The sequence below is a fragment of the Rhopilema esculentum genome, chromosome 2 (genome assembly GCF_057945365.1).
Source record: "Rhopilema esculentum isolate cy_ngs chromosome 2, ASM5794536v1, whole genome shotgun sequence".
NCBI lineage: Eukaryota > Metazoa > Cnidaria > Scyphozoa > Rhizostomeae > Rhizostomatidae > Rhopilema > Rhopilema esculentum.
The window spans coordinates 2,946,459-2,971,937 of record NC_142816.1 but is presented as its reverse complement, the minus strand read 5'-3'; the positions used below and the strand labels follow the sequence as shown (position 1 = coordinate 2,971,937).

The window sequence follows — 25,479 nt, the reverse complement described above, 5'->3', positions numbered from 1 at the left end:
TACATTCCCTTATCCGTGACCGTGACGTAAGCTAGCGCCCTTCAAAAAAGCTGCAGCAAAAAAGGTTAGATTAAATAGTCCAAACAAACCGCATAGTGTTGTCAAAATTATGTTCGGAAAAAGTCTTAAAAAGTTTGCAAAATTTGATGGACTAGGCCGTCGGAAAAGGGGTAAGTCAAGAGGAGAGGGGCATTCCTTCTTACAATTTTCAAATTGTTCATTTCCCTCTGTTCATTTCTTTTAATTTCCAAAAAACCAATTTCCAATTCATAAAAAAAGAAAGGTGCGCATTCATTGTCTAAAAAAATTAGCTCCTTCAGTCAAATACAAGAGCTTCGTGAATACTGGTGCCTAATTAGAGGATTTACTGGACATCAATTTTAATGCGCCATATACGATTTTTCAAGAAAAAGCAATAGGTCAAAATAAACGGAGGTTCAGCACTTAGTCTGGAAAAGTTTTTAAAGAATTAAAACAAATTGGGGACCTTGAAATATTTAGTAAACAGTTAATGGGAGTGTCGAAATTACCTTTATAACAGTAAGTGAAAACTTAAATTGAAAATGACGAAAAGTTTTTGATGCAAAAAATTTAAGGTGCAATATTCCCCAAATGCACGGCCAAATCCCTTTTTTTATTTCTATTTACAGTTTGTAAATTTCTTTTTCTTTTTCTGTGTCCTATAGTACTTAGAAGCCTACCCTGAGAACACCTTCCCCTCCAGGACTCACGACCATCATCGAACAAATTATGATAAATAATGCGATGATATCGGTTCTAACATTAACTGTATTAACAACTGAAAACTTAATAAGCGTATTCAGAGTCCACTTCAACGTTTGACCACGGCGGGCTCAGTTAGCTGGTCAAACGCACATCATGTGAGTTCCGAAAAAATCCGATAAAGGGTGGTCTGAAAGCTAGAATTCGGGGACATAGAATCTTAAATTAGGGTTGCTTTTTCTCTAAGTCAGAGGAACCAAAAAATGGTAGGAATATAATGATAAGATGTTACAGATAATTTTTGTTATTGTCGTATCTATTATTCTTATCCTAGATAAGAAAGTTAAGAGTCTTTTTCTAATTTATACTCATTGCAGGGTATCATTTGGAATTTGGCACAACTTTTCCGTTTCTTCATAAACAACATTGAACGCATTGTTGTGAAGTAAGCAATATGTTGCTTTTTTAATTTCACAGCTGTCATATTTTGTCAATTTATATCAAGAACCATAAGAAATTGTTGTTAAAATCAAATTTACTGATTTCGGCTTTTTGACATAAGTTTAAGAAATAAAATGGTTTTTACATGAATTGATTTTAAAAAATACTTGCCCTAGCTTGAATATTCATAGCAATAAGGGGGACCGAAAGGTTAGCAAAGTCAGAGAGTAGGGTACAATTTACGCATCCCAGATTTAGTGATTAGGGTCCAGTTTCTCCTTTCAGGACGACCACACATGATATACAGTGAACGAATTGACTGAGCCCACCGGGCGTGTGACTAGATCGGATGCAAAAAATTTTCACTTAAGCTTTTCGAATGTAAAAAGTCTTTAAGTATTCTCATGAAACTTCAAGCGACTTTGAGAATAATGGAAAACATTTAAAACCGCACCCAAAAATATCCAATAAATTTTTTTCAACTAATTGTTATACAGTTTACGGCGCTTTGTTTCAAATGTAAAAAAGTTATTGGTTTTCAAAGGAACTATGTCCAAATATCTTAATGTCTAAATTTATCTCAATATGAACAGCAAGATCGACTCCCTTTATGTCTCTATTTTGGTTATTAGTTAGCTGAATTCATAGCCTCCCACAACAACTGGTGTCGCAGAGCGGAGCAGGGGGTGGGGGGTTATAACCCCAAATTTTTTCGAAAACGCAAAATATCAAGAAATTGACCACCAGTTGAGCCTCTTTTTATTTGGTTTCAACCACCCCCCCCCCCCCATCCCTCTTTTACTCAACGTTTGCAAAGACTGCATATCACGATACTGGCTGTTGGAAGACTTTACGTGAGATGCGATGTGAATGTTGCCAACCAGAAAAAAACTGCTGCTCGAATAGCGCGGCGCTTCCGTGAAAAACAGAGGCAATATAAACCTGTCAGTGGCTGTGTAGAATTCACAGTTGGAAAGATATTCTGAGCATTGTACATTTCGCGCGGGAGAGCTTGGCAAGTGTGTTGTTCTAGGCAAATTGTGCTACATTTCACTGGAACACGAGGATGCTTGAGAAATTTATTATAACTCCAGGTTTTGTGAAACAAGTGAATATCATCTTAATCGTATTCAATGGAGTGTCCACAGCTCCATGAGAAGCTCTTCTACAAATCATTTTCAAATCCACTCAGTGGTGGTTAGGAGCACGTGGAAAGTGGCATGGAATTTGGCGCCAAATTAGTTGGTTCTTTTCAATGTCGGAAAATGCGGGAAAGATGGTACTTTCACTTGGTAAGTTGACGTAATATATTCTAGTCTCGATGGTGAGCTATTTGACTGTTTTTTGGTTAATCTTTTTTCGGAAACATATGCGTGTGCTTATTCTTAGGCAAAAACCCACTTTAAATCAGCTTATCGTCGCTTGAAAAAAACTCTATAGAATTTTAAACGCGAATCTTAATATTTACCTGATAGTCACCAACGAGACTGTCGTTGGGTTGAGATGGGATACGGGGAGAAAGGGGATCTACCATCGATCGACTATCGCGGTAAGAACACGACCTGATAGAATAGGCGAAAGGGCACCTTGCTAATTATCCCGTTCGACGTACTGGCATAAGACTGTGCCCGTTTCGATCTATTCGTCGTAATGACCTATTTATATTTCACCTTATGCGTCAAATTTTTAGCTTGAAGCCTTTTGCGTACCGCAGGCCACTGGGAGGGGCAATTTACTCTTGCAAATTGCGTACATGATTTTTACGAAAGCAAAATAACTTCTAGGGATTTTCACATAAAACCATATGATTTTAACGGAAATTGTACCAGATTTTCAAAGACTGAATTCGCCCCTCAGGCTCGAGCGTAGAAGAACCGGTGAGATCTACCTAGGCAATAAAATTGCGTATCACGCGTGCGGTATATCAAAGGAATCAAATATAATTAAGGCCTGTCATGAGGATTAGCGCTTGTCAACATGCAAAATTTCTGACCATGAATTCCATGGCAAATACAGGGCCCTGATTGGCTGAAACGGTTCAAGCTGATTTTTTCGCCAGGATTATGTTTAATCACGATCGATCTTGTTAATACTGATTTTTCCTTCTCCTCGGTGCGTGGATTTTCTCCTCAGAATATGGATCGCGTTACATATCAATTAATTTATTAGTGATTTGGTGTTGGTGTGTTGATATGTATTTGTTTTAATTGATCAAGTTATTTTTATTTCTAATTATCTTCAAAGATTTTAAATTGCAGTGAGTATGGCTTTTAAATATTGATCAAGCGTATGTTTGTTATTATTCTTGTTGCTGTCTTTGCTTTAAATTACATTCCTGGGCATGAATGCATAATGTCGAAGTTTTATTGCTTTGTTAAAAAGTTTTTTAAAGGCAGTCTGTCCCCCATTGTTCTCAGGAGCTTTCAAGTTGGAATAAGCCAATTATGGAGGGGACAGACTGCCTTTAGAGGCCTGTTTCTAGACTAGTCCTTGGATAAGCAATGTATCTTCAGAAAATGGTGGCAAAGTCTTAATACTTTGACCCATTTTGCTGGCCGTGAACAAGATAAAAGAAAATTGGTGTTAATAAGAGAATAAATACCACTAAAATCGCAAATGGTGAATCATTCAACATTTGAAAAACTTTTTTTGTCAATAGCAATCACATATATTACATTATTTTGGAAGGTATGCTTTAAAAGTGTGACACATCGAATTCATTTGAACATTAACTTGTCCAAAGGACACAAGAAAAAAGAAGATAACGCTTCTTTCTTCATCAAGACTTGCTACAATTCACTCTTTCTATTTTTCTTTCTTTTTTTATTGTTCAGATTACTAAATAAATAGAAAAATAGCGAAACTTTTCATCATAAGTTTTTATTTAAGTAGAAAACGAATGCCCTTATCACACTCTTTTTTCATAAGAATGGTAAAGACTTTTCGCAGCCTCGATATTCTTAAGAACTTTTCGTTCGGATAATTCTGAGCCTGAATATTTTTATAAACAATATTCTTATGAAAAAGTGGGTATTGATTCATGCCGTGTTAAAGAACTATTTGAAGAAAGCAAAAACTTTTACAAATCTTCAAAACCATTCATATCAATTAAATTTTACACAATTACAACCTAGAAGTGATTGCGATTTCCAATTTTTTCTAAAATTTACAAGTAATCAAGCTCAATATACATAAATTTTGACATCCCTTCTTAAATACATACAACAGCTACTCCAGTATTAAAACCTTTCGAATCAATGATTCGAACAAAAAATCATTTACAACCACAGATAAAATCTAATTTTCATGCATAGAAGCAGAAAAGTTAAAATTTCACCCAAACAGAGTGTGAAACGAATAACTAAATCTAAATATAATACCATTAAAACAATTATAGGGACAAGGAACTCAAGAGGAGACAATCAATGCTAAAACGTACGGAGTTGCCGTCAGATATTTAGGGTCTGAAATACATCTGAATTTGCAGGTAGTTAGAAAATACACTGTTTATAAGATGTGTTGTTTTTAGAAATTGTATCGAGACTTTCTTGATTTTTTAAGTGCTTTAATATCCATAGGTCAATTTAGATTCAACAGATTAGTAAAATTGATCTTGATACACAGCTCTTTTACCTTTGATGGATATGGAGCAGATAATTTTTGGACTGTTTTCCAATGATCTGACGGATTTACAATAGACTTTAGTTAAGAACTGAACATTTATCTTGTAACATTGAGTGTCTCACTTTGGGAACAATAAGTGGGTGCGTTCTTGTTTCTCCGTTATAAGGAGAGATAAAAGCTAGTATTTGATGATTGAGCATCATAGCGGTTGTAATTTATCAACTATTCGTCCCATCTTTAGACAATCCTGTAGATATTGTGACAGATTCTAGACAAGAGAAAGCTAATGACAACAATAGCTCTTAACATGTAGGTGGTTTGATAATTGCTACGTCATCCCTAAAACACATACAAGAGCAACACTGCTTTGCACTACAAACGAGCCTTGCTTTTAAAACGCTTTTAGCTAAACTCGTATCTAACATCCTGCAATTCTTAGACTATACATCATGATAATCATTGATAAATCTAGATGACAAAATCAGTGTTATGCAAAACCTTCTCGAATATCGACAATAATACGTCACTGTACATCAAGACTGCACTGTACATCAAGACTGTACTGTACATCAAGACTGTACTGTACATCAAGACTGTACTGTACATCAAGACTGTACTGTACATCAAGACTGTACTGTACATCAAGACTGTACTGTACATCAAGACTGTACTGTACATCAAGACTGTACATTCCTTATAATCTATATTAAAGGCAATAGACAGACAAACGCTTAAGCCATCTGCCAACCAATACTGTTGGCCAACCAACAAGCATCTCTAAGTGATATCCCTTATCGATTGGCCCAAATTTGGTTGACAGGTTATTGTCTAATAGAACGAAAATGAGTACAGTAATCCTCGCGAAAAAGAACCTGGTTTTCAAGAGTCAAATGGTTCTAAAGTCCTGTCAATAAGGTACGTAAAAGAGTTGGAGGGTTACTGATTTCAAATTTGGTTCATATTTATGGTGTATTTTGATTGTATTTGGATGGATACGTGCCTTTCGTGAAAAATGACCTGTAGGTACTTGAATTTATAAGCTCTCTTTGTAAGGATTCCTGAAAAATCTTGTCCTGAAGATGATAAAACTAGTGACAAACAGCATATCACACATGATTAAATGTTTTCTTATCCAACATAAACTGGGGTAGCGTTGCATAAAAACAGGCAACGAATGCCTGAGTGTCAGGATGATAGCGAACTTATTCGTACCGTGACTGTGTTTTAGTCAATATATCGAAGGATTTGCTTGGCTCTTTATAGTTGTTACTAGTTGATCGCGTCTTTGGCTTCCTATTTCTGCAGGCCTTGTCTCAGTAATATAGCGACAATAAAAGATACGCATCTTAAATGATCACAATTGTGTGAGTTCGTGTTAGCATCGACTCAACCAAATACAGTTGGCAACAATGGGCTAGACAGTAATTTTTGAAATAACTGGTGAATAAGTTTTTGGAGCATGCCATTATGTGAAGTATTTTTGAAGTCGCAAATGTTAGCAATCTTTTGGACTAACAGGCAAAGAGGCCTTGGAACGACATTTACTGTTGTACTTTCTCCACATGCTGTTTTTTATCAAGTAATAATTAGACTGAGAAAACGACAGAAATTCATCTAAAATTGAATGTTTTTCACGATATATTAAACTGAACTTTGGCAAAATGTGGTGCGAAATAAAATATTTTGAAACATACCTCAGGCTAACTCGTAATACTTGTGGGTTTTTGGGTCATAATAGCAATTTAAAACAGGATCGTATAACAAATCTAACTCTCCTTCCATATCTTGTGACTTTGTCAAATCCATCTTTTCAGATTCTGTAAAAGAAAATAGGAATATGTAATTCAAGTAGAAAAAAGGCTAGGCGATCATTGTGTTGAATGTGTTGAAAAGTTGGGGCCCAGCGAAAATTGGACATCATTTTATAGCATAAGAGGTACTTTTCATTAGAAAACGGTCAAACACCCATTATTGGAATAAACGATGTCTCCACGCCTTTCCATTATGTTGAGTCAATATGCATTTTAAATAGAACGTAATCTCACAGTCTCATAAAGAACTAATAATTACATTAACTACAAACAATTTCGTCGTGACAAAGTTTTGGACAAATATTTTGACGAAAATTTCTTCGACTAAATTCAAAATGAAACGAAATTTTGTCATGACGAAATTTTTTGCATTTAAGATTTTTGAGAATTCGCATCATCAACATCATCATCATCATCATGGCTGAAAAAGGGCGTTATCTTTTGACCAAAAGGGTGAGGACCCCAATGTTCCCTGCTCAATTCGCTTTTGCCAATCCCCTTCCCCCAAATCTTACCACCCTTGCTACGCTACTGTTACAATTTTTTCGCCGGTTTCAAAGGATCCCACCTCTGTCTTTTTATGTTCAACTGTACTATTTCTTTCAAGGTATTTGAATTTTTCAACCCAAATTTTGAACTTTACAGGAAGCACAATTTTGAGACCAACATTTTCTTTTGGAGATGGTCTTATGCTTTCCGAATCTTATACTTATACTCACACTATATTTATACTTTTAATTTACTCTGTCTATAAACTGTCATACCCTTTAGAAATAGAGTAGAGACTCTTTGAATGCTAAAAGCATCTCTGTTGACCCTGCCTTTGCATAAACTGAATAAATAACCGCTTTTATTTGATTTTCCTGGCATGAGCCTCTTTGTAAAAAAGCTGTCTAGGGTTAAGCCAAATTAAAAAAGCTGTCTGGGGGAAAGTCCCCATGTCTTCACGAAGTCAGTACCTATGGGATTGAATATAAAGCAACCTGTATGGATTTGTCACTTAGGATTTTGGTTATATGTTGCTTTCTCTGTGTTAAAAATCCACGACGAAATTTTGTCACGAAAAAATTCTGAAAAGTTGTCCGAAATTTGTTTCGACGAAGTTTATCCGCCGAAAATTTATCCGACCAAATTTTTGTTGTTAATGTATTTTCTTGGAGGAACGAAAATGGCTCGTTAACCATCTTGAGTTAGCCTCTGTACATCCTAATGAAGCTGTCGGATGGCCAGTAAGGATTTCAAAGGGAATATATTGGGAATAATAACATAAAATACAAAAAACAAACCTGTGAATGATAACTCTCCGTCAACATGGTCAAAAGTTTTTTCTTTTATGGGGCTAAATGGAAAATCTGAATATCATATGAAGCAATATAACATATGCATGAAAATTATATCATCCAAAATGCAATGTGATAAACAATGGAAAGTTATACAATATGCACTACAGAAATTGTGAATTTCTCATGAAGATCATAATTAGCAAAAATATTCATAAAAGAGCCCTGGTTAAGCAGGTTGTTTGATAGAAGTTATGTTTAAGAAATTATCTCTTATATCTGTCGCAACTGAAATGGCAGCAAAAATTCGGGAGTAACAAAGTTTTGAAAAAGAAGATGCTTGATGCTAAGGCAAGCAAAAGCTCCATTTGACTTTTGCTATCAAAATAAAACGCAACGAAGAGATGGTAATATGCTATTGTACCTGCAAATACCAAACAGAATAAATCAAGTTAAAATTGGAGTAATAGCTACAGAAATGACAGAAATACAAGGTAAAAATAAAAAGGGTTGTGCCTCCAGGAACTTGCAAGAAAATAGCTGATTAGCCATGGTGGTGTCAAAATTTTGCTCTGGGTAACAGAAAATGTCGCATTGACTTTGAATCGAGGATAATAGGATTACAGTTACATAAATAGATCATACAAGAGATAAATAAAATTACAGCCTTCAGATAGCTTTATTTTTAAGATTCGAAATTGAGACAAAGAGACAAAGAGTCGTAAGAAGACTAGACCAATGAAGTATGCCTCAACTATGGTGTCGCTTTTGTTTTACATTATAACCTCCTTAAAAACTGTTTTTCTGCTACAGTTAACAGTTGGAAAGGTTTGCCTTGAAATCATATTTAATAAAACTGTCAATGTTTACAATAGATTCATTACCTTTGCTCTTCAATATAAGGAGTCATTGGAAGTGTAGTAGACAAATCCAGAGTCATGCCGACCCCTCGCATCTCTTCTTGATACCTATAATTACGGATATGCGGAGGCGGCTCCTTCCAAGTGCTGTAAGACGTTGCATCACTATCATCTGATAAAATATCTTCACTGTCGCTTCCATGTTCATTGCTAACGGAAAAGGCGTCTAGAACTCGTAGGCGAGCGATTCTTGGGGACTTGTCATTGTCAACCTTGATTGGACTGCTCTGCTGCTTAAAGCTGTGATCGCTGATATTATGCGACACGACTTGGCTGGAGTCCGAGTCGTACATCCACGACATGGAGTCGGATTGTACCGACTGATACTTTAAGTGGTCATATCGGTTTGCTGCTGGGGGTGAAATCTGCAAAATAAGCACAAGAAATAACGACTCGATCGTGATAGTCCCGCTAGGCCAAAAAAAACCGAAATCGTTAAATCAGAACATGACATGTAAGAATAAGATTTTGTTACTTAAAGAACCTGATGAATGAATGGGTATTTTGCTAAAGAAATCTTACTGAAACAACGTCAAGGTATGGCACTAGAAGTAACAGATTATCGAAGCATATGTAACACAGTTTACCAACCTCTTTCAAAAGACTGCCTCGAATCCTCTCTTTTCCATTTTCTCCTTGTCTATCAACGAGGATTGGAGATGGACTATTTCTTCGATTGCCCCCTAGTTTATGCATCCGTGTAATCGGATCTTCGCCTTCGCTATCTGAAGATTCCTTGTGAAAATCACTTTCCAGTGAAGCAAAAACATTGACTTCTGATGGGCTAATCTTTTCAACTACAACATCAGGTACACCATTTGTTTTCGAATTGCTGTCCGAATTCAATCTACTCCTAGAACTGTTTGTAATTGAGCGCGGTCGAGAGGAATACAGAAAAAACGCGTCACTTTCAGCGGTAGAGGAGAAACTCCCGTCCTTTGATCGTGAAGTTTCTTCGTGACTTTCACTGTCATGTCGAGTTCTGAAGTACTCGTCTTCATCTTCTTGACTACCCATCCTCATTCCTATCATTTTCTGTGACATGCTCCTAACTGTTGTATCAACATTTTTCTTCTCATTTAAAACATTCGCATTATTGTTCTCATCTAATTTGCCGTGCGGTGTTTTATCAGTCTCTCGATCAGCGTCATCCGGGCTGCGATTTTTGGCGGTACTTTTATCAATAACTTCACTTTGATCCGTTCTTGATTCACCCCCGATTCCATCAGCTTCTATTTTCAGTTTCGCGCGTTTGACAAGACTTGCGCTCTCTGCACTCCTTATTCGCGGATTTGGCCTCCTTACCGCTTTTCCTGAGGCTGGTTTTGGCGGACGCGGTTGCAGTATCGGTTTCTGAACTTCAACTTGCGGTATACTTGACGTACTTTCGTTAAGATCACTGTGGGACATGTTCAAAGCAAGGCCACTGCTACTTGACAACGAAGCAGAAGATGTCTGCCGTTCAATCCCAACAGGTTGGCTGCCGGATCTTGATGCACGTTTTGGAATTGCGACACGGGAACCAAACGCAATGTGAGTCCTTTGCGATCTATCAAGCCTCTGCTGGTCAGCACTAGATGAGTTTCGTGATCCTGTGCCAGAACCTGCCCTGAATCTGATGTTAGCCGCTTCCAACTGGACCATGTTCAACACCTAGGTATTAACGAAATTTCGGGCTATGACAAAAATTTAACTAACAAAACTAAGCTGTCCTGCAGTTTTAATTAAAAGCAGCAAAATACACTTGTTGGCACCTCCCTTTTTGGCTTCACACATTGGGCCCCTCATCCTCCCAATAACATAAACGCAAAAAATTAAAACATTTTTAAAGATAAAACTCACTTAAAAACACACTTCCTACAAAAACTGCTTATGAAAAAATTAAATTAGCAAACAGCAAAACTAGCAAAAAAATAACAAAATATAGCTGATAGACTTATAAGCTTGATGTTGTACATGATAAAGGTTAAGTTCCAGGAAAAAGTGGAAAAAGTCTTGAACAGTGGGAAACAACACACCGAATCCCTAGGAAGACATAAATGATTGAAGGAGATGAACGGGGTCAGGCTCAGAACAAAACTGCTTTGTGAATGCAATTACGAGTAAAGGAAAATATTTGAAAGATTTAAAAGATTGATGTTAGATTTTACTAATTTAGGAATCACAAACAACAACTCTAAAGAAAAATACCTTAACTTAACCAACCCTTAACTAATTACTTTAATGGTCATTTGTACCAGCAAAAAAAATAAATATTGCACATAAGTCAAACTTTAAAAGCATTGTGTAAAGAACTAAAAATATGAAATGCCATAATTTTCTGCAAAAAACAAGGCATGGTGGCATTAAATATTAACTGGGCAAATAAATTCTTAATGTACTAAACATACATGAGGATTATCTCTGGATTGATTTTTTACCAAAAGACCTAATAAAAAAACCATCATAAATAAATAATTAATTGGCAAGCATTTTGTTTAAAATGCCTGCTGAGATTTGTGTTAAGCTTTTAACAAAACTCTCCCAAGAGCTTTATGTGGATTTATAAAGGAAAATTCTCAGAATTTTTATAAGTATTAATAGCAAAATTCAATGATGCAATATTTGATGATAGCATGCTGATTTGAAAGAATAAATCTTAATGAGGTTTATCAATTCATAGCTGGGAATATAAATTTTCAAAATAATGCAAAACATAGGTGTTGATTGAACAAAATCTTAAGCACTGAAGGCAACAATTATTAAAAGAGCTTTTATCCATTTGTAGATATTACTTTTGACAAGCAGGTGAGATGTTTTTTGGCTGGTGCCCTAAAGTAAATCTTATTTCCAATCATTACAAACAAATAAAACCAAACAAACAAATAAAGGCAAATCAGTGTGCTAAGATAATATTTGTGGGCTTGAAGTCTAGAATAGTTATGAGGGATAACAATTAAATTTTGCATGTCACAATAGAACCATCTGTGGTTCTTCAGATAGTGCAAGGAGACAAGAAATATAATACCCTTGGTTCTGTGGCACACAAAAATAATATTCTGGTGGCCAGGCAAAGTTTTATTATTTTTAAGCAAACTGTAAAAATAAGTTGCTCGACAAGAAACTCATTGTTTTGATATATTTGAAACCATAAATTTTGTTGCCATTGATGTGGTCATACATTTATAGTGGAATTTTTCATTATCCTTTAGGATATTGTTACACCAATTTTGTATTATATTGCTTCTGCTGAACCTATTTGCTACATAAAAGAACAGTGTGTAGTGTAGCATGCACCTGTTTATTTAGGGGATCACAAGATGATTTACTTGAAACCTTATCCACCCAAAGTAATTAACAGCAGCAGTGCCAGCCAACGGGCTCTGGGGGGGGGGGGGGGCAAAACAGTCATTTTTAGTTCATTCCCTATTTGCCATCTGAAAACACCCTTTTAACAAAAAGGAACACCAATTTTACATGAAGAAAATGCCCATGACTCAATTTTGGTTATGTAAAAGCAGTTTTAAAATCATACAAAAAGTATATTCCTCCTCATACATCTTCTCACTAAATTTAGATGTGCCCTCAATGTGATCCAGATGAGAACTAGGTAGATGTGCCCTCAATTGCCCCCAGAAGGCACACTTACTAGCCTTGATTTGCCCCAGATGTTATTTGTAGTTGATGCACATGCAAGTTAAGACACTGGTATAAGATGATGGATCTTGAAACAAAAAAAGGTGCATACATCTGCAGCCTTAACTGTTCAGTTTATTTGAATTCACTATCTCAAGATAAGCTGACTATCTCCAGATTATGCTCACAATCTCAAGATTAGCTGACTATTTCATGACCTTGAGCTCAATACCTTAAGATTATCCTGCTCTCGAGCTTACTGAAAAGGTACATGATAAATTTTTCAACAGCTAATTTCATACCTGGGTTGCATGTTGGCATTCTGATGTGGCAGGAAACTGCATTGACTTTGGGATCTGATCAAGTTCAATATACTGTTCATTAGGATGTGCGTCAAAATCATCCTTTGGTTGTGTTTTCATGGTAAAAATTCTCCTCAGCTTACAGTTTGCGCATACTGTTATACTCTCTAGACTTTTAAATGTAATTCCTTTGAAACTATCTGCAACAATTGACTTGAGATCAAGACAAAGATTGAGCCACAATCCACGTTTAAGTAGTGTGAGAGGGATTTTTACATGAAATGAAGTGACGGAAACATCTTTGTAATTTGTTGACATTAATATTCTTCTTTTTTGATTTGATGAGTCTGATACCATTGCTTCTAGTGAGAAGCTTGCACCTGATGCTACCCATAACTGGATAATCAGATATGACTGCAAAATACATAAACTCTGTTTGTCATCTTTTGGAATGACTAGTTTGGTCTGTGTTGATTCCCCTTCTAATGTCAAAATATAACTTTTGATAGTTTTGTCGAAGTCTCTTTGGCCTCCATTCAATGAAGATCCTAGCAGTTTGCATTTTGTAGTTATGTCCTTTGCCTGGATAGTCAGTATCTCCAGTGCTGAACCTCCCTGAAAAAAATGACAATGAATTTTTGGAGATAGCAGCTCCAAAGAATGATAGTGTCAGTGCAAGGCTACCTTTTATGCAGGGCTTTGCTTCTATAAAAAGAACAAGGGGAACTTTTGCAAAAAATATATCCAATAAAGTTCTCAAAAGAAGTGTAATGAAAAAGCATCCATCAAAGAACGGGGAGACCTCTTACAAAATATAATCCAAAAAACTACCACAGGGATCTCTCTCTCAGTCTGGAGAGTATGGCAGATGCACATACGATGTCAATGAATATTGAAATGTGAACTTGTATGCCACATTTTACTAAAGCACTATTTTGAGGAACTCTTTTTGCAAACCATGAGTCATACACTGCATTTATCCTCTAGAACTGCCCTTCTCTGCAAGCTGGGCTTTCACAAGATCAATATCAAATAAACTGCCTCTAAAGAACAAGGTCGGCTGACATAAGAAATATATCCAAAACAATAAGCCACAGTCCCCTTGACAGGAAAAAGTAAAAAAAATATTCACAAAGTTCATGTGAAAATTGGCAGAATTTATGGTAGAAGTATGATAAAGTATTGAAAGCAAACATTCTTCAGATCTCTTATCTTTACTTAGTAACCACAATTTATCAACACAAGCGCTTTAAAATCTGCTCATGTTCTCAGCAAAATTTGCTCAAAAATACTTGATGGCCAACTTGACATATTCGTACTATTTCCAGTACTTTTCTGGGTGATTTAATTAGTAAACGAAAGTTGACTAATTCTCAACACAGAACAAAACAGCTGATTTTGGTTTGCGGGTTGCAAAAGATTTCCCTGTTATACCTACATTTACTAAATACGACTTAACTCAGCGTAAAAGTAACCCGTGATTTGGCTGAAAGAAGATAATATATCTGTTAAAAAAGAATCAGTAAATGGGCGATCTTGCCTTTTAAGGTGGAACTTTCAATCGAGATGGGGAAAAGAATCGTCAGCCCGAGATTCAATGCAAGCAGGTACTCAGCCTAAAATTCATGCCCAAAGCGGGTCCAACATTGATCAAAAATAGCAGAACTGCGCGACGATTAGTCCACTGCATCTTTTTCCCTTTCCAGTTTCCATGGCAAACCCTTTCTTTTAGAACTATAACCCTGTGTTACATCACATCCTGTTCATTATATGTTAGTACACGGTTTAGGCCGTTACTAAATAACTGGCAGTCAAAGCAAAAAGTTTTGTTCAGCTATATAATATATCCAAAATAGTACCTGGAATTCATTTTTGAACATCCTTCATCTACTGCATCTTAAAAATGTTTATTGTTGAATGACTCCAATTGAGTTTGTTTTACACCACTCTCTCGAAAGTAATCGCGTTACTAGCCTGTCCGCGCAAACTTGTAATTCTCTTTTCCTCCTTTGCGGTTTTGTTTTGAGCAATCTGATTCATAATGGCTGTCTACAAAATCCATAATGGCTGAAACAATCGGGGAGAAAAGGGAAACAATAAGAAAATCTCTTTTGTTTCGTAACCTATGAAAACTTTTAAGTAAGTAGTTTTTATCGTGCGGATTTCGAACATTGACACGCACTCCAAACATTTTTAAAAATCAGCACGGAAACCTTAAAGCCAAAAAAAATCATTTTTCATTCCATTACTCCTTTAAGTTTAGAGACCCCAAAAAAATGTTATACACTCCCCTCACGAAAGTATCAGGACAGTTTCGAAATTAGTTGCGAATCTGTAGTTAGAGAAATTTGTTTACAAATTTCAAAGTCAGTTTTCATGAAAACAGTTTTATCAATTTCCTCGAATTTTTTCTTGAAGTCTATTTGTTCGTCGAAAAATAATAATCTTATCGATGTAAACTCTGTGAGTGTGAGGGTTTTTCCTCAAGACGGTAGCGACCGAAACAAAAGAATTGACTTCTGAGCAGTGTCTAGAAACAATGTTCTATCACAATGATAGGAAAAAGCTATCATTAAATTGCTAGTATCGTTGGATGCACAAAGACTGCCGCTTTCGTGATATGCAAAGAAATTGAAAAACAAAAAATCTAAAAAATTTTCACGGTCAAAAAGGGCAAGAGCTCTCGTGACACCAACGTCTTAGCATTCAGGCCTAACCAAATTTTCATCAAAACTTGTTTGCGTCATTACGCAAAATTACATTAAATGTTCACAAACAATTACACTTTTACAAGCTGTCGATAAATATTGCAAGGAAAATGATAAAGAATTGTGAATGTACCCAGTTGCTGACCGATTTCAGCAAGACTTGCAGCGGTAGAGAAATAATGTGTCTTTATGGTCCTACATGTCTGCTTTGCAAGAAAGTTTATGATCTGTTAAAATGTTACCAAATATCATCCATGTTTTATAATCGATCGTTGGCATCTCCATGTAAATATCTTCCCAACTGGTAGTAAACACGTTGTATTTCTCTTTATTTAAAAATACTTGTGTCTTAAGAACCAGTTTGTAGAAAAATACCACGTTTTATTGGCCCATTTTAACTGAGTCCAGTCCAAGTCATCTGACTTGGCTGTTTTCCGCGTATTTGACAGCACTTTAGCGCAAAGGTTTCTCATTTTAACAAAAAATGATAACAAATCAGAGACAATCCCAGGGCTTAAAATAAGCGTGGATTAGACTCACTTTGTGGAATTGTAAATTAAAATTGTGGAACTGTAATTGTAAAAAATGTGGATTTGTAAATAATGCATGTTCTTTAAAGTGTAGCATAAAATACCAGTCGAAACGCCTAAAAAAGAAATGGCAACATTCTTTCGATTCGAAGTGAATGCCCAATCCCAGCCTTATGTATTGCACTCACTTTTTATAAGAAAATTGCGATAAGAAATAAGCAATGGACAATAATGAAGAATCAAGAAACTTCAGAGCTCGAAGCTTCAGTACATGCGGAGAAAAATCAATTGCGCTTTATGATATTGTTGTGTGCTATTCTGAAATAAGATGGACTCGGCACACAGTAACAGTTCTGCTGGGAACACGTTTTTGTTCCTTTTGACGGTGATTTATCTTGTGTGGTCAAAGATAAATTTGTATTTTATCTAACTCGGTTTTGTATATGTTTATATGTGTATATGTATCTGAATAAGGACATAAAGAAGCAAATATTTCCTGAAAGGGATGTTTTCTGGTGTTTCAAAGGGCGTGGCCATGAAAAATTAAGGGGCAAGACTCCTAGTCCCGTTCCAGCCACTCCCTTGTGGGCTGGTGCCAGTGTGACCTGATCTAGCGTAATATTGCATAATATTGGCTAAAAAACGTCCTTTAGCATGAAATCTATTATAATTTGGAATCTGGCATAACTCTGGCGTAACTCTGATGTTATTTAAAAGAATCATTGTTTCTTTTGATCCATTGTTTATCGTTACCAAATGCAAACACTTTACACCAGCATCTGTGGTTTCATTTTGGGAGTAAATTGTGACTTTCCACCTGCAGGATTTTGCTAGTTGTTTTGAATGGTTGGCAGCCACATATTTTATAATTGGCAGCCAAATGCAGCCAGCTAAACGCAGTATACAGAAGAGCTAAATTTTTGCTAATTATTGGGAGTGATACCGTAATCAAAACTTGCTTTGTGGGTTACAAAAGTTTTCACTTGCTTTTATTTAGAACTGTCTGTTATCTTTTACTTTGTTTCATCATTCATCATTTGCAATTTTGAAATTATTTTAAAAAGATTTAAATATCATCTTTGCAAAAATGTTTCTTTTGCATTTTTGTTGTTTTTTGCAACATGCTGCCAGAATTCAGCCAACTTTTGCTTCTTCGGCCAAATCAATTTATGACGACCAAGAGGTTTTGAGAAACTGTCAAAATGGAGAAATTTGGCAATCAAACCATGAATCTAAATTGCCTTTTTGTTTATGAAGAATGAGTACACTAGGTTGTCAAAAAGGCCAAATTGCAACTCTGGCCACTTTTGATATTCTGAGCATGCATTAGCCTCTTTCTCGAGCAGGGTTGCCTTGATTTGAAATCTAGCATAATTTTTGCAAATCTAGCACAATCGTATGACAAATTTGGCGTAATTCCAAAATTGAGATCTGATTCTTGTGCGTGGTGTCTGCATTACAAACAAGATGGGGGTGAAAAGAGAATAAGAACAAACAAGCACAATTTGTACATCAGCGAAAGAAGAGTTTATTTGCCAGCTGTAACGAGGTTTTCGTTTATAGTATCAACACTTTTTGAAGAACAGAATTTGATGGGCTGAAGAATTTGATGGGCTGAATGCAGTCATAAGTAAACGAGACATAAAAAAGCTTCATCCAGCTTTTGTCCCGGACAAAATATTTTTTTTATTTAATCATGCATTTAATTTTGAGAAATAAACAACTAAGATCACAGAGATCTGAGACTTGATCTCAGAGGAATTCTACCAGACGAGACAATGGCTCGGATTCTTGCAGCAATCCCTAATTTTGTCGATGTAGAGAGGCTGATTCCTACCTACAACAAGATAGAAGCTGGTGGGGAAAGCAGCATAGCTCCAGAAAAGCTTAACAAAGATATGGATATTGCAATAAATATGCTTGATCTCGCAAGTTTGGAGTTCCGAGAAAAGCTGCAAAGATATGGCTCTAAAAAACCAAAAAAATACCTGGGGAGCATGGCTGATTTAAGGGAGTTTTTGAAGGTGAAAGAAAATAAGAAAACCTTGACAGAGATCCGAACAAACCATGTAAAAGAGTTTCTTTCGATAACCTTTTGCTCACATATTAGGACCGCTATATGTAGCTAATTTTCTTATTAACCCGACCCATTTATTGTAAAGAATCCGCTTTTTCTACTTATACTTTATTCATGTAAAAATTTTCCCAATTAGGATATGCTATTTGCACTATGATGGCAGTTTTTATATTTGCCACCCCCATGATGCCAATCCCAACAAAGTCCCACGCCCAATTTTTCTAAAAAATGTGGATCTGTAAAAATTTCTTATTTTAGGCCCTGAACAACCCAAAACATCAGAGACACTTACACTTGCCGAAAAGATCAGATGTTACAAAACAATATCCCAACTGAGCAAAATTGCTTAATCGTTTATTTTAGTTGGTAGTTCTTCTGTTGACATTTCAGTCAAATCCTTTTTAGATACAGTCTCTGACCATCCCAAAGATACCATAAGTCTTTCCTTAGCCCTTTCAAGACTTTAATACTTGGCCCTTCCACTTACAAATACGTTTCGGCGGCTCTGCTTTAGATACTTTTCATCTCTATTTTTTAGATTGCTTTGCTTTTGCAGAACGACACCCACATCTCTTGTAATTTGGGCCTTTATTCAAGGCCCCATTTTTGAATCTTGGGATACAATTTTATCTCCCTCCAAAAATACCCAGTTTCTTTACGCGGCTATTTTTCATGATATGGTACAAAATAATTTTCGATAATGGTCACAAATTTAGCAATATTTTTTGGCAATGCCCTGCTATCTCTGCAGTGTATACACTCCCCTCACGAAAGTACCCGGACAGTTCGAAGATCGATTGCGCTTTCAGACAAAACCAGTTTAACAGACATTTTGGGCCTAGATACGTACTTCAGCAAGACATAAAGACAATATTTAATAAGAAACAAAAAATGTTTCGTGAATAGAGAGACACCTTCCTGTGGAAAAGATTACAACCAAATTCAGTGGCTGACAGGCTCAGGATTATTAATCGACCACAAAAAACTGGAGGGATCCTAGTGGGTGTGGTCTGAACACTTGGGCATGGTTAGGTAAAATGTTATCCTAATCTATCAATTTCTAAACAACATAACATATGTAGGACAAATAGCAAAGCTAAACTGTTACTTACAAAAAGCGCTAATTACTCCAATTGGAATTTAACATTAAATAATGATTCTGTCTGATATGGATTTCAGTAATTTTGAGCAAAAGTTCAAATCTTCTCTTCGATATTCAATGGAAACAGGTGGGGCCAGCTTGAATATGCTTTCATTAAATTAATTTTCTATATAGCTGTGCGAATATTTCACATAATAAGAAGGTTCCCTTGGATCTTTGGTAATCATCCGCCAAATTTAAAAAAAACGATCAATGTAAGGAAATTGTATCAGGAAAGATTTTTTAAAATAAAAAACGACGTTTCGAGCATAGCCCGTTATCAAGTAAAATTGAAAAGCGATGATAGAACTAAAAAAGGTTAAAGGAATATGGAATTCGACAAATGGAATAGGAAGAGGGATATAAGAGCATGGAAAAGAAATATACATAAAAAGCTAATAAAAGTAAATATATTTATACATATACGCAAATACAGAATTTATGTATATGTATATATATGCACACTAATGTGAAGAAAAGAAAGAATAAGGAAAAAGGAGGGGGGGGGGGGTTATTGAAGATACATAAACTGTTTATTAAGTCCAGAAGGGTATAAAGTTCCAAGTTTAAAAATGATTCGTTTTTCCAGTGACTTTTTTCTTTGCACTGTCTGTTGGGGCAAACCAGAGGCCAAGAGCTACCATGTCATCTTCTGTGTGATTCGCCAGGTTAAAATGTTTGGAAATGTTGCTATCAGGATCACTGTCGTGTTTGTTGTTGAGGTGATTTTGTTCCTGACATTACGTAAATGCTCGCCAAATGGTAGTTGTTGGCCTCTTATTTGCCCCAACGGACAGTGCAAAGAGAAAGTCACTGGAAAAACGTACTATGCTCGAAACGTCATTATTTATTTTAAAAAATTTTTTCTGGTACAATTTACTTACATTGATCGTTATTATAGCATCATATTGTACCGCACGCAATCTAGTTTTTTATGGAACCCGCCAGATTTGTTTGCTGTCTGTATCTGAGACCTAATATGGAATCCGCCAGAAGTTGCATTTTTTCTTTTGTATTCCAAGAAGCCAGTGATTGGCCCTGTCCCCCTTTTTGCATCATCTTGCTTACTTTTCTGAGAATCACTTGCGACTCAAAGATTTGCGAAATAATTAATCTTAGACGCATTATTCTCAATACCCGTCCATAGTGTGCAATTTGGCAAATTCTTTGCACTTTCAGTATTTCTTTTTTGTGTCAATTTTTCACTCCATGTGACAATACCTCTACACTCTCGTGTTTCAAACTCTTTGCCTTGAGTGAATGAAATTGCTGACTCTGAGATAAAGTTCAAGTTAACCACTGGATCAGAACTCCTTACTTTGCTGCTTGCTTCGACTCGAACCTCGCCACTGGCAAAGATCTAAGTGAACACTACAGCTTCCAGGGGACATGTTACCTAATGTCATGCGATTAACTAAATGACGATTTTAATTAGATGAAAATTAAAAATTTCAGAAAACTCCATGATATTAAAAACTCCGAATTCTATTCAACCTTTCATAACCTACAAAAGCCGATTTCTTTTAGTTTGGACCCAATCCCTTTACAATCATATACCACGACGCTATATTCAACCTCTGGCAGAAAATTGCTAAAGGATGCAAAGCATATTGCCTTTGAGGTGTGATTTGGGGCTTAAAAGGGCACAATATGCTAAAAGCCAAGAACTTGATGATTCATAATATTGTTCAAAGTATATTTCAGGGATTGTATGGGGGTGCTAAGCCCCCTAAACCCTCTGCTTCAATGGTATCTGGCCTGACTATTCTAGTGATAAGATGTACTAGGAAAATATTAGATGGAGCACATCCTGCTTTACATAAATAGAAATAGCGTCAATTTTTGCCAACCAAAATCTCGTTTACTTCCAACATCTTTTAAGGATCTTCTAATACAATTATAGTTGAAATTGATATAGTGTATTCTTTAAAAAAGTTTTGTTCTTTTCAGAGTTAAGGCTTGCATGTAACGCTATGTAAAATAAATTGTCAGTACCTTAGATTCGTTACATTTCGTTGATCTATCCAGCAAGAACAGCCATTTTGAAATAAAATCCCCAGTATGCTGATGATATCACGTGGGCATCTACTGCAGAACATCGAATCTGTCATATTAAAAGTATCATTTCTGTTATATTTGAGAAAGAAGCATGCGAATAAATAAATCTAGAATGGAAGAATATAACACCGAACTAAAGAGAAATGAAGGATGGAAAGAATGCAAAGTTCTTGAAAGTTTATTCGGTACAAAAAAAGATATCAACAGATGAATGATTTTGGCAATTAATGCTTATAGAATGTTCAACAGAATTTTCAGCAGCAAGAATAACCCTATTAAGATCAAACTGAGAACATTTAATAACTGTGTTGCAAGTGTGTTTTTGTAATATAGTGAACTGTGAACCTTGACGAAAAAGCTAGAAAAGTGCCAACACTTTTCAACCTGGACATCCAAGAAAGATTCTTGGAATTAACTGGCAAAGAAATTTTACCAGCAACGAGCTCTACGCCAGAATGAAATTTCAAACATGGAGTGAACAAATAAGAGCACGGAGGGTAACGTGCCTACAATCCCGGGCAAAATTGCTGAGACAAAATGCAATTTCTGCAATTTTCTACTTTATGTCTATCTATAGTTTCGAACCCCCCACCCCCATCCCCCCAACCCAATCGATGTTAGATTTGTAGTTCTGTCATTTCTCCTTCAAAATCGTGTATTCAACATCGAATTGGGGGGGGGGGGGGGGAGTTATATTTTAAAAGAGAGTGAAAGTATAAACTTTCCTTGAAAAGTCTCAACCATTTTGTCCGGGATTGTAGATGTGACTGCATCCCGAGACACCAGCAAGAAAAGCCCTTGAAGAGCATTAGAAAAGTTAAAAGGACGCAGGGAAGACCAAAGTAAATGCAAACCATGTGTCAGGGTCTCAACAGTATCGGTATCATACTAGATCTCTCTAAAAAGACCAAAACATGACATAGATTAGTAGAACTGACACAAAAAAAGAACTGGCGTAGAATTGTAAATTGCGTTGTGCGGTAATAATTGCGTGAGGCATTATGGTAGTAGCATAGTATTTCGTTGAAATTGATTTGAATCAAAAAATTTTGTTGAGCTTACAAAGTTTCTTCAGCTGTCTTGTTGTGAAAGACTTTAATAAGTTTGTTATTTTTGAAAAGCCATGAAGCACACTTTTTATAAGAACAATTTTTTAAGAACACGAGCCTCAAAATTGGTCAAAAGTGAAGAACAAATTAAGAACAAGCTTAGGCTGAGCTACTGTAAAATGAAATTTTGAACAACGTTTTATATCAAAAACGAGGATTTTTAGCCATATGTGGGTGCTTTTTTGGTGAATGTTCAAACATGGCAACAAGATCCTCCCTAGAACGAAAAGCTAGAAATCGCACTGCTTATACCCTATAAATTTAAGAACAAATTAAGAACAATTCAGCCTCAGATTTTCGAAAAAATTAAGAACAATCAGCCTGAACTCAAATTTACTGGTTCTTATGAAAAAAGAGTCTCAAGAATTTGAAAGTATGACGGATTATGTCCTCAAAATTTACAAGACTGACAAGGATATACAATCACATGACTTATGCCTGGTTTTCATCTATCATTCCTGATAATTTATTTGCGTTTTTTGAATGTCAAGATTGGATATACTGTTTTAATCAATTCTTGTTGTGTTTCATAAAAGAATATGTTTCATAAAAGTTGTTATAGTCATGATTTTTCTCAATTGCGAAACAGGGTCCAGAAAAGTTGTTAACCTTCTTCCAAATAAAAACATCCAAGAAGGCAAACTTTCCTCACAAAACAATAGATAGTGGTCATGGCTTAGATGTGTCACAGGAGCCTCTTTTGTTTTTCGCGGACCTTCCTCCGGTCAGTGGCCGTGCAACCGTAATGTTTCCCGTATAACTCTGAGGCAAAATTGAGCTTTCTGAGCGTTGCTTGATCAGGCACTTCCGATCTATTTTCTATGAGAAACTGCTAACAATGGGCCTTTGCGAGCGTGACGACGAACCAAACAATGGCAGTAAACTGTCTTCAATGGCAGTAAATTGATTTCAGACTGTCTAAAAATGCATTATGGGATGCTTGCGTAGCGCAATGGCTCATTGTTAGCAATGAGTCTTTAAATATCCTAGCTATTCACGTTTCCTAAAAAAACCTGATGAACAATATGCATTTGTAATATGTAATGGGTGTTCTATAGAAAGCTTAAAGTTGTTTTTATCCGACAAAGAAGTCCTTGGGTCATAACGTAACTCGTGACGTCAAAAGCATGATTCATGGCAAGAACAGAAAGAAAAGGAAAAAGAAGTTATTGTTTTTTATCACAAAAACTTATTATATAATGTTTTTGTAGCATTGATTCATTTCATGACTATGTGTAGGTGTTAAAGACAATGCCTTCTTACAATGTATATGTTGCTAAATGACGTAATTTTGGCAATAATTTTGGACAATAACTGCAATAAAATGTTCTTCAAAAACAAGCTATTATTGAATATTATGATTAATAAAGAACTGAATAGAAACATGAAAAACAACCCTGCCTTCCAGCCCATATTAAGAGCATTGAGATAAGGCCTTGCTTTACCAAGTTTTGTAATTTCCATTTTGTGTTGAGACGAGGAACGATTTATCCGAGATGAAGTGGAATCCGAGAAAGGGAAGTTACAAGGAGGAATATGTGTTTCATCCCATCTGCCAGCTCATATGCTGAAAGTGGGTATATAGGCTGTGCATAATCTCTCCTAGACCCCCACATTCCAAGAGCTATGCATAACTGCATGCAAGATAACAAGTCAGGGATGCCGGAACGCTCAAGGGGCAAAGGAGCAGACTTGAATAAAGGGGTATTTGAAAGATAATTCCCAGCTTCTACTAATTCTTTCGTAACTGCCACTTTCTTTCGATCTTCTGTATGTACCTTGTAAAGTTCTGAGAAATGTCTTCGTGAATTAGGCGATGCAGCTAGAATTTCATATGAATCTCTTTGGTACTTACAAAAGGCCATTTTGAGGGCACTTTCATGAAAAGGGCACTTTTGCCACCCTACCCCTCCTATCAAAAGGCAACAGGGGCAGCTGACCCACCGTGTCCCCTCTCCGGCGTCCCTGTCCTTGGTTTAAAGTTCCAATTTGATAATATCGAGCCTGTCATAACTTAGCTTTGGGTGAGACAGACTTCTCAGCCATTTCCATGCCCCATACGTACGACACTGAAAGTATAAGAAACTAGAAAAATTTTATTAATGGAAAAAGTACGATGCTTGGAGTTCACTTTGTTCTTCCAACTCGCAAAGATGTCGGAACAACTGAGGAACGCCTAGAGTGGTTTTTTTTGGGGGGGTGGGGGTGGTAAAACCCCAAAATCAAGATTAAGAGGCGTCCTATGAGAACCTAGTAAGAATAAAGTGTAACGACACAGGGTTCCCTTACGGACAGTATCATGTGACAATTGCACCATTGCGCTGTGATTGCATCAGCGTCTGTAAATATGTTTTTGTATTACGTAATTATTATTTTAAGGTTTGCTTAGGTTATATAAAGGGTTGTTTCATAAGTTAGGAGTAGTCTTGTCGAAAGTTTTGCCGTACTGCTCTGTCGCTAGTTTTGTCGTGCCTGTTGAAGCCGTGTCGTTATTTGTCGAACTTGCTGTTAGCCGTTAGTCGTATCATTGCCATAAAAAGAAGAATTTTGATCTTATCTGCCGTTGCCGTATTTTTGATAATTTCTGCCTACAAAGAACTCACGTTTGTAAAACCCCCATTTTAAGTGGTTTTACAAAAGAAAAGTTCGTATCTACTAGTTCTCTCGAGTCTCTATCCTTTTTATCTGGGCTTGATTGCATCATTCTCACCATGTTCCTATTTGATAATTTGCTTTCCCCATCCATTGTTTGTTTACAAAGAATACGTAGGCAAAATTACGCCTCACATAACATTTTTCTCGTTGAATTTAGACAAATTTCAAAATCGATCAGGCCGAAATCTTCAGCTTCAGTTCTCAGTTTCATTAGTCACTCATTAGCTTCTTTTTCCCGCGATGCCTAGATTTAAAACAAATCAACCCGGGGTATGTGCCAGGGTTGTCATATTGGTCTTTTTCAGAGTAAAATTGCCTGGCAAACGTTTTTGGCCTACTCCTTAAATCTGGCCTTTTTCAGCAGAAGTTTCGAGGACATTTCTTTTATGGTAAACAAAATGAGTTGCAAAGAAATTATAAATGGGAAGAGGAAAGTGTATACCGAAACGCCAAGTATTGTCAGCTAACCTAGCGATTAGCAAAGT

The 25,479-nt window shown here is 36.2% G+C and overlaps 1 protein-coding gene across 2 annotated transcripts; it reads right to left on the bottom strand.

Moving 5' to 3' along the window:
* Positions 1-1,985: 1,985 nt before the first annotated feature.
* On the bottom strand, positions 1,986-14,747 carry LOC135695697 (uncharacterized). 2 transcript variants are annotated; one of them, XM_089110027.1, is made up of 7 exons: positions 14,576-14,747; positions 12,717-13,331; positions 9,391-10,452; positions 8,764-9,164; positions 7,886-7,938; positions 6,483-6,605; positions 1,986-5,056 (listed from the first exon to the last, which is right to left on the bottom strand). In XM_089110027.1, the coding sequence occupies exons 1-6, from the start codon at positions 14,594-14,596 to the stop codon at positions 6,484-6,486; spliced, it is 2,274 nt and encodes a 757-aa protein (XP_088966153.1). In that variant the 5' UTR covers positions 14,597-14,747; the 3' UTR covers positions 1,986-5,056; position 6,483. The 2 variants fall into 2 exon arrangements, with proteins under 2 accessions (XP_088966153.1, XP_088966147.1); XM_089110021.1 differs by having other exon boundaries at positions 1,986-6,605; positions 14,576-14,746.
* Positions 14,748-25,479: the final 10,732 nt, after the last annotated feature.

Excerpts from the sequence above, each read along its gene's own strand:
- LOC135695697 (XM_089110027.1), bottom strand. The coding sequence starts at position 14,596 with ATGTTCAAAAATGAATTCCAG. Across the intron at positions 9,165-9,390 it reads GAGGCAGTCTTTTGAAAGAG|ATTTCACCCCCAGCAGCAAA; the intron begins GTTGGTAAACTG and ends CTTATTTTGCAG. Across the intron at positions 6,606-7,885 it reads CGGAGAGTTATCATTCACAG|AATCTGAAAAGATGGATTTG; the intron begins GTTTGTTTTTTG and ends TTTCTTTTACAG.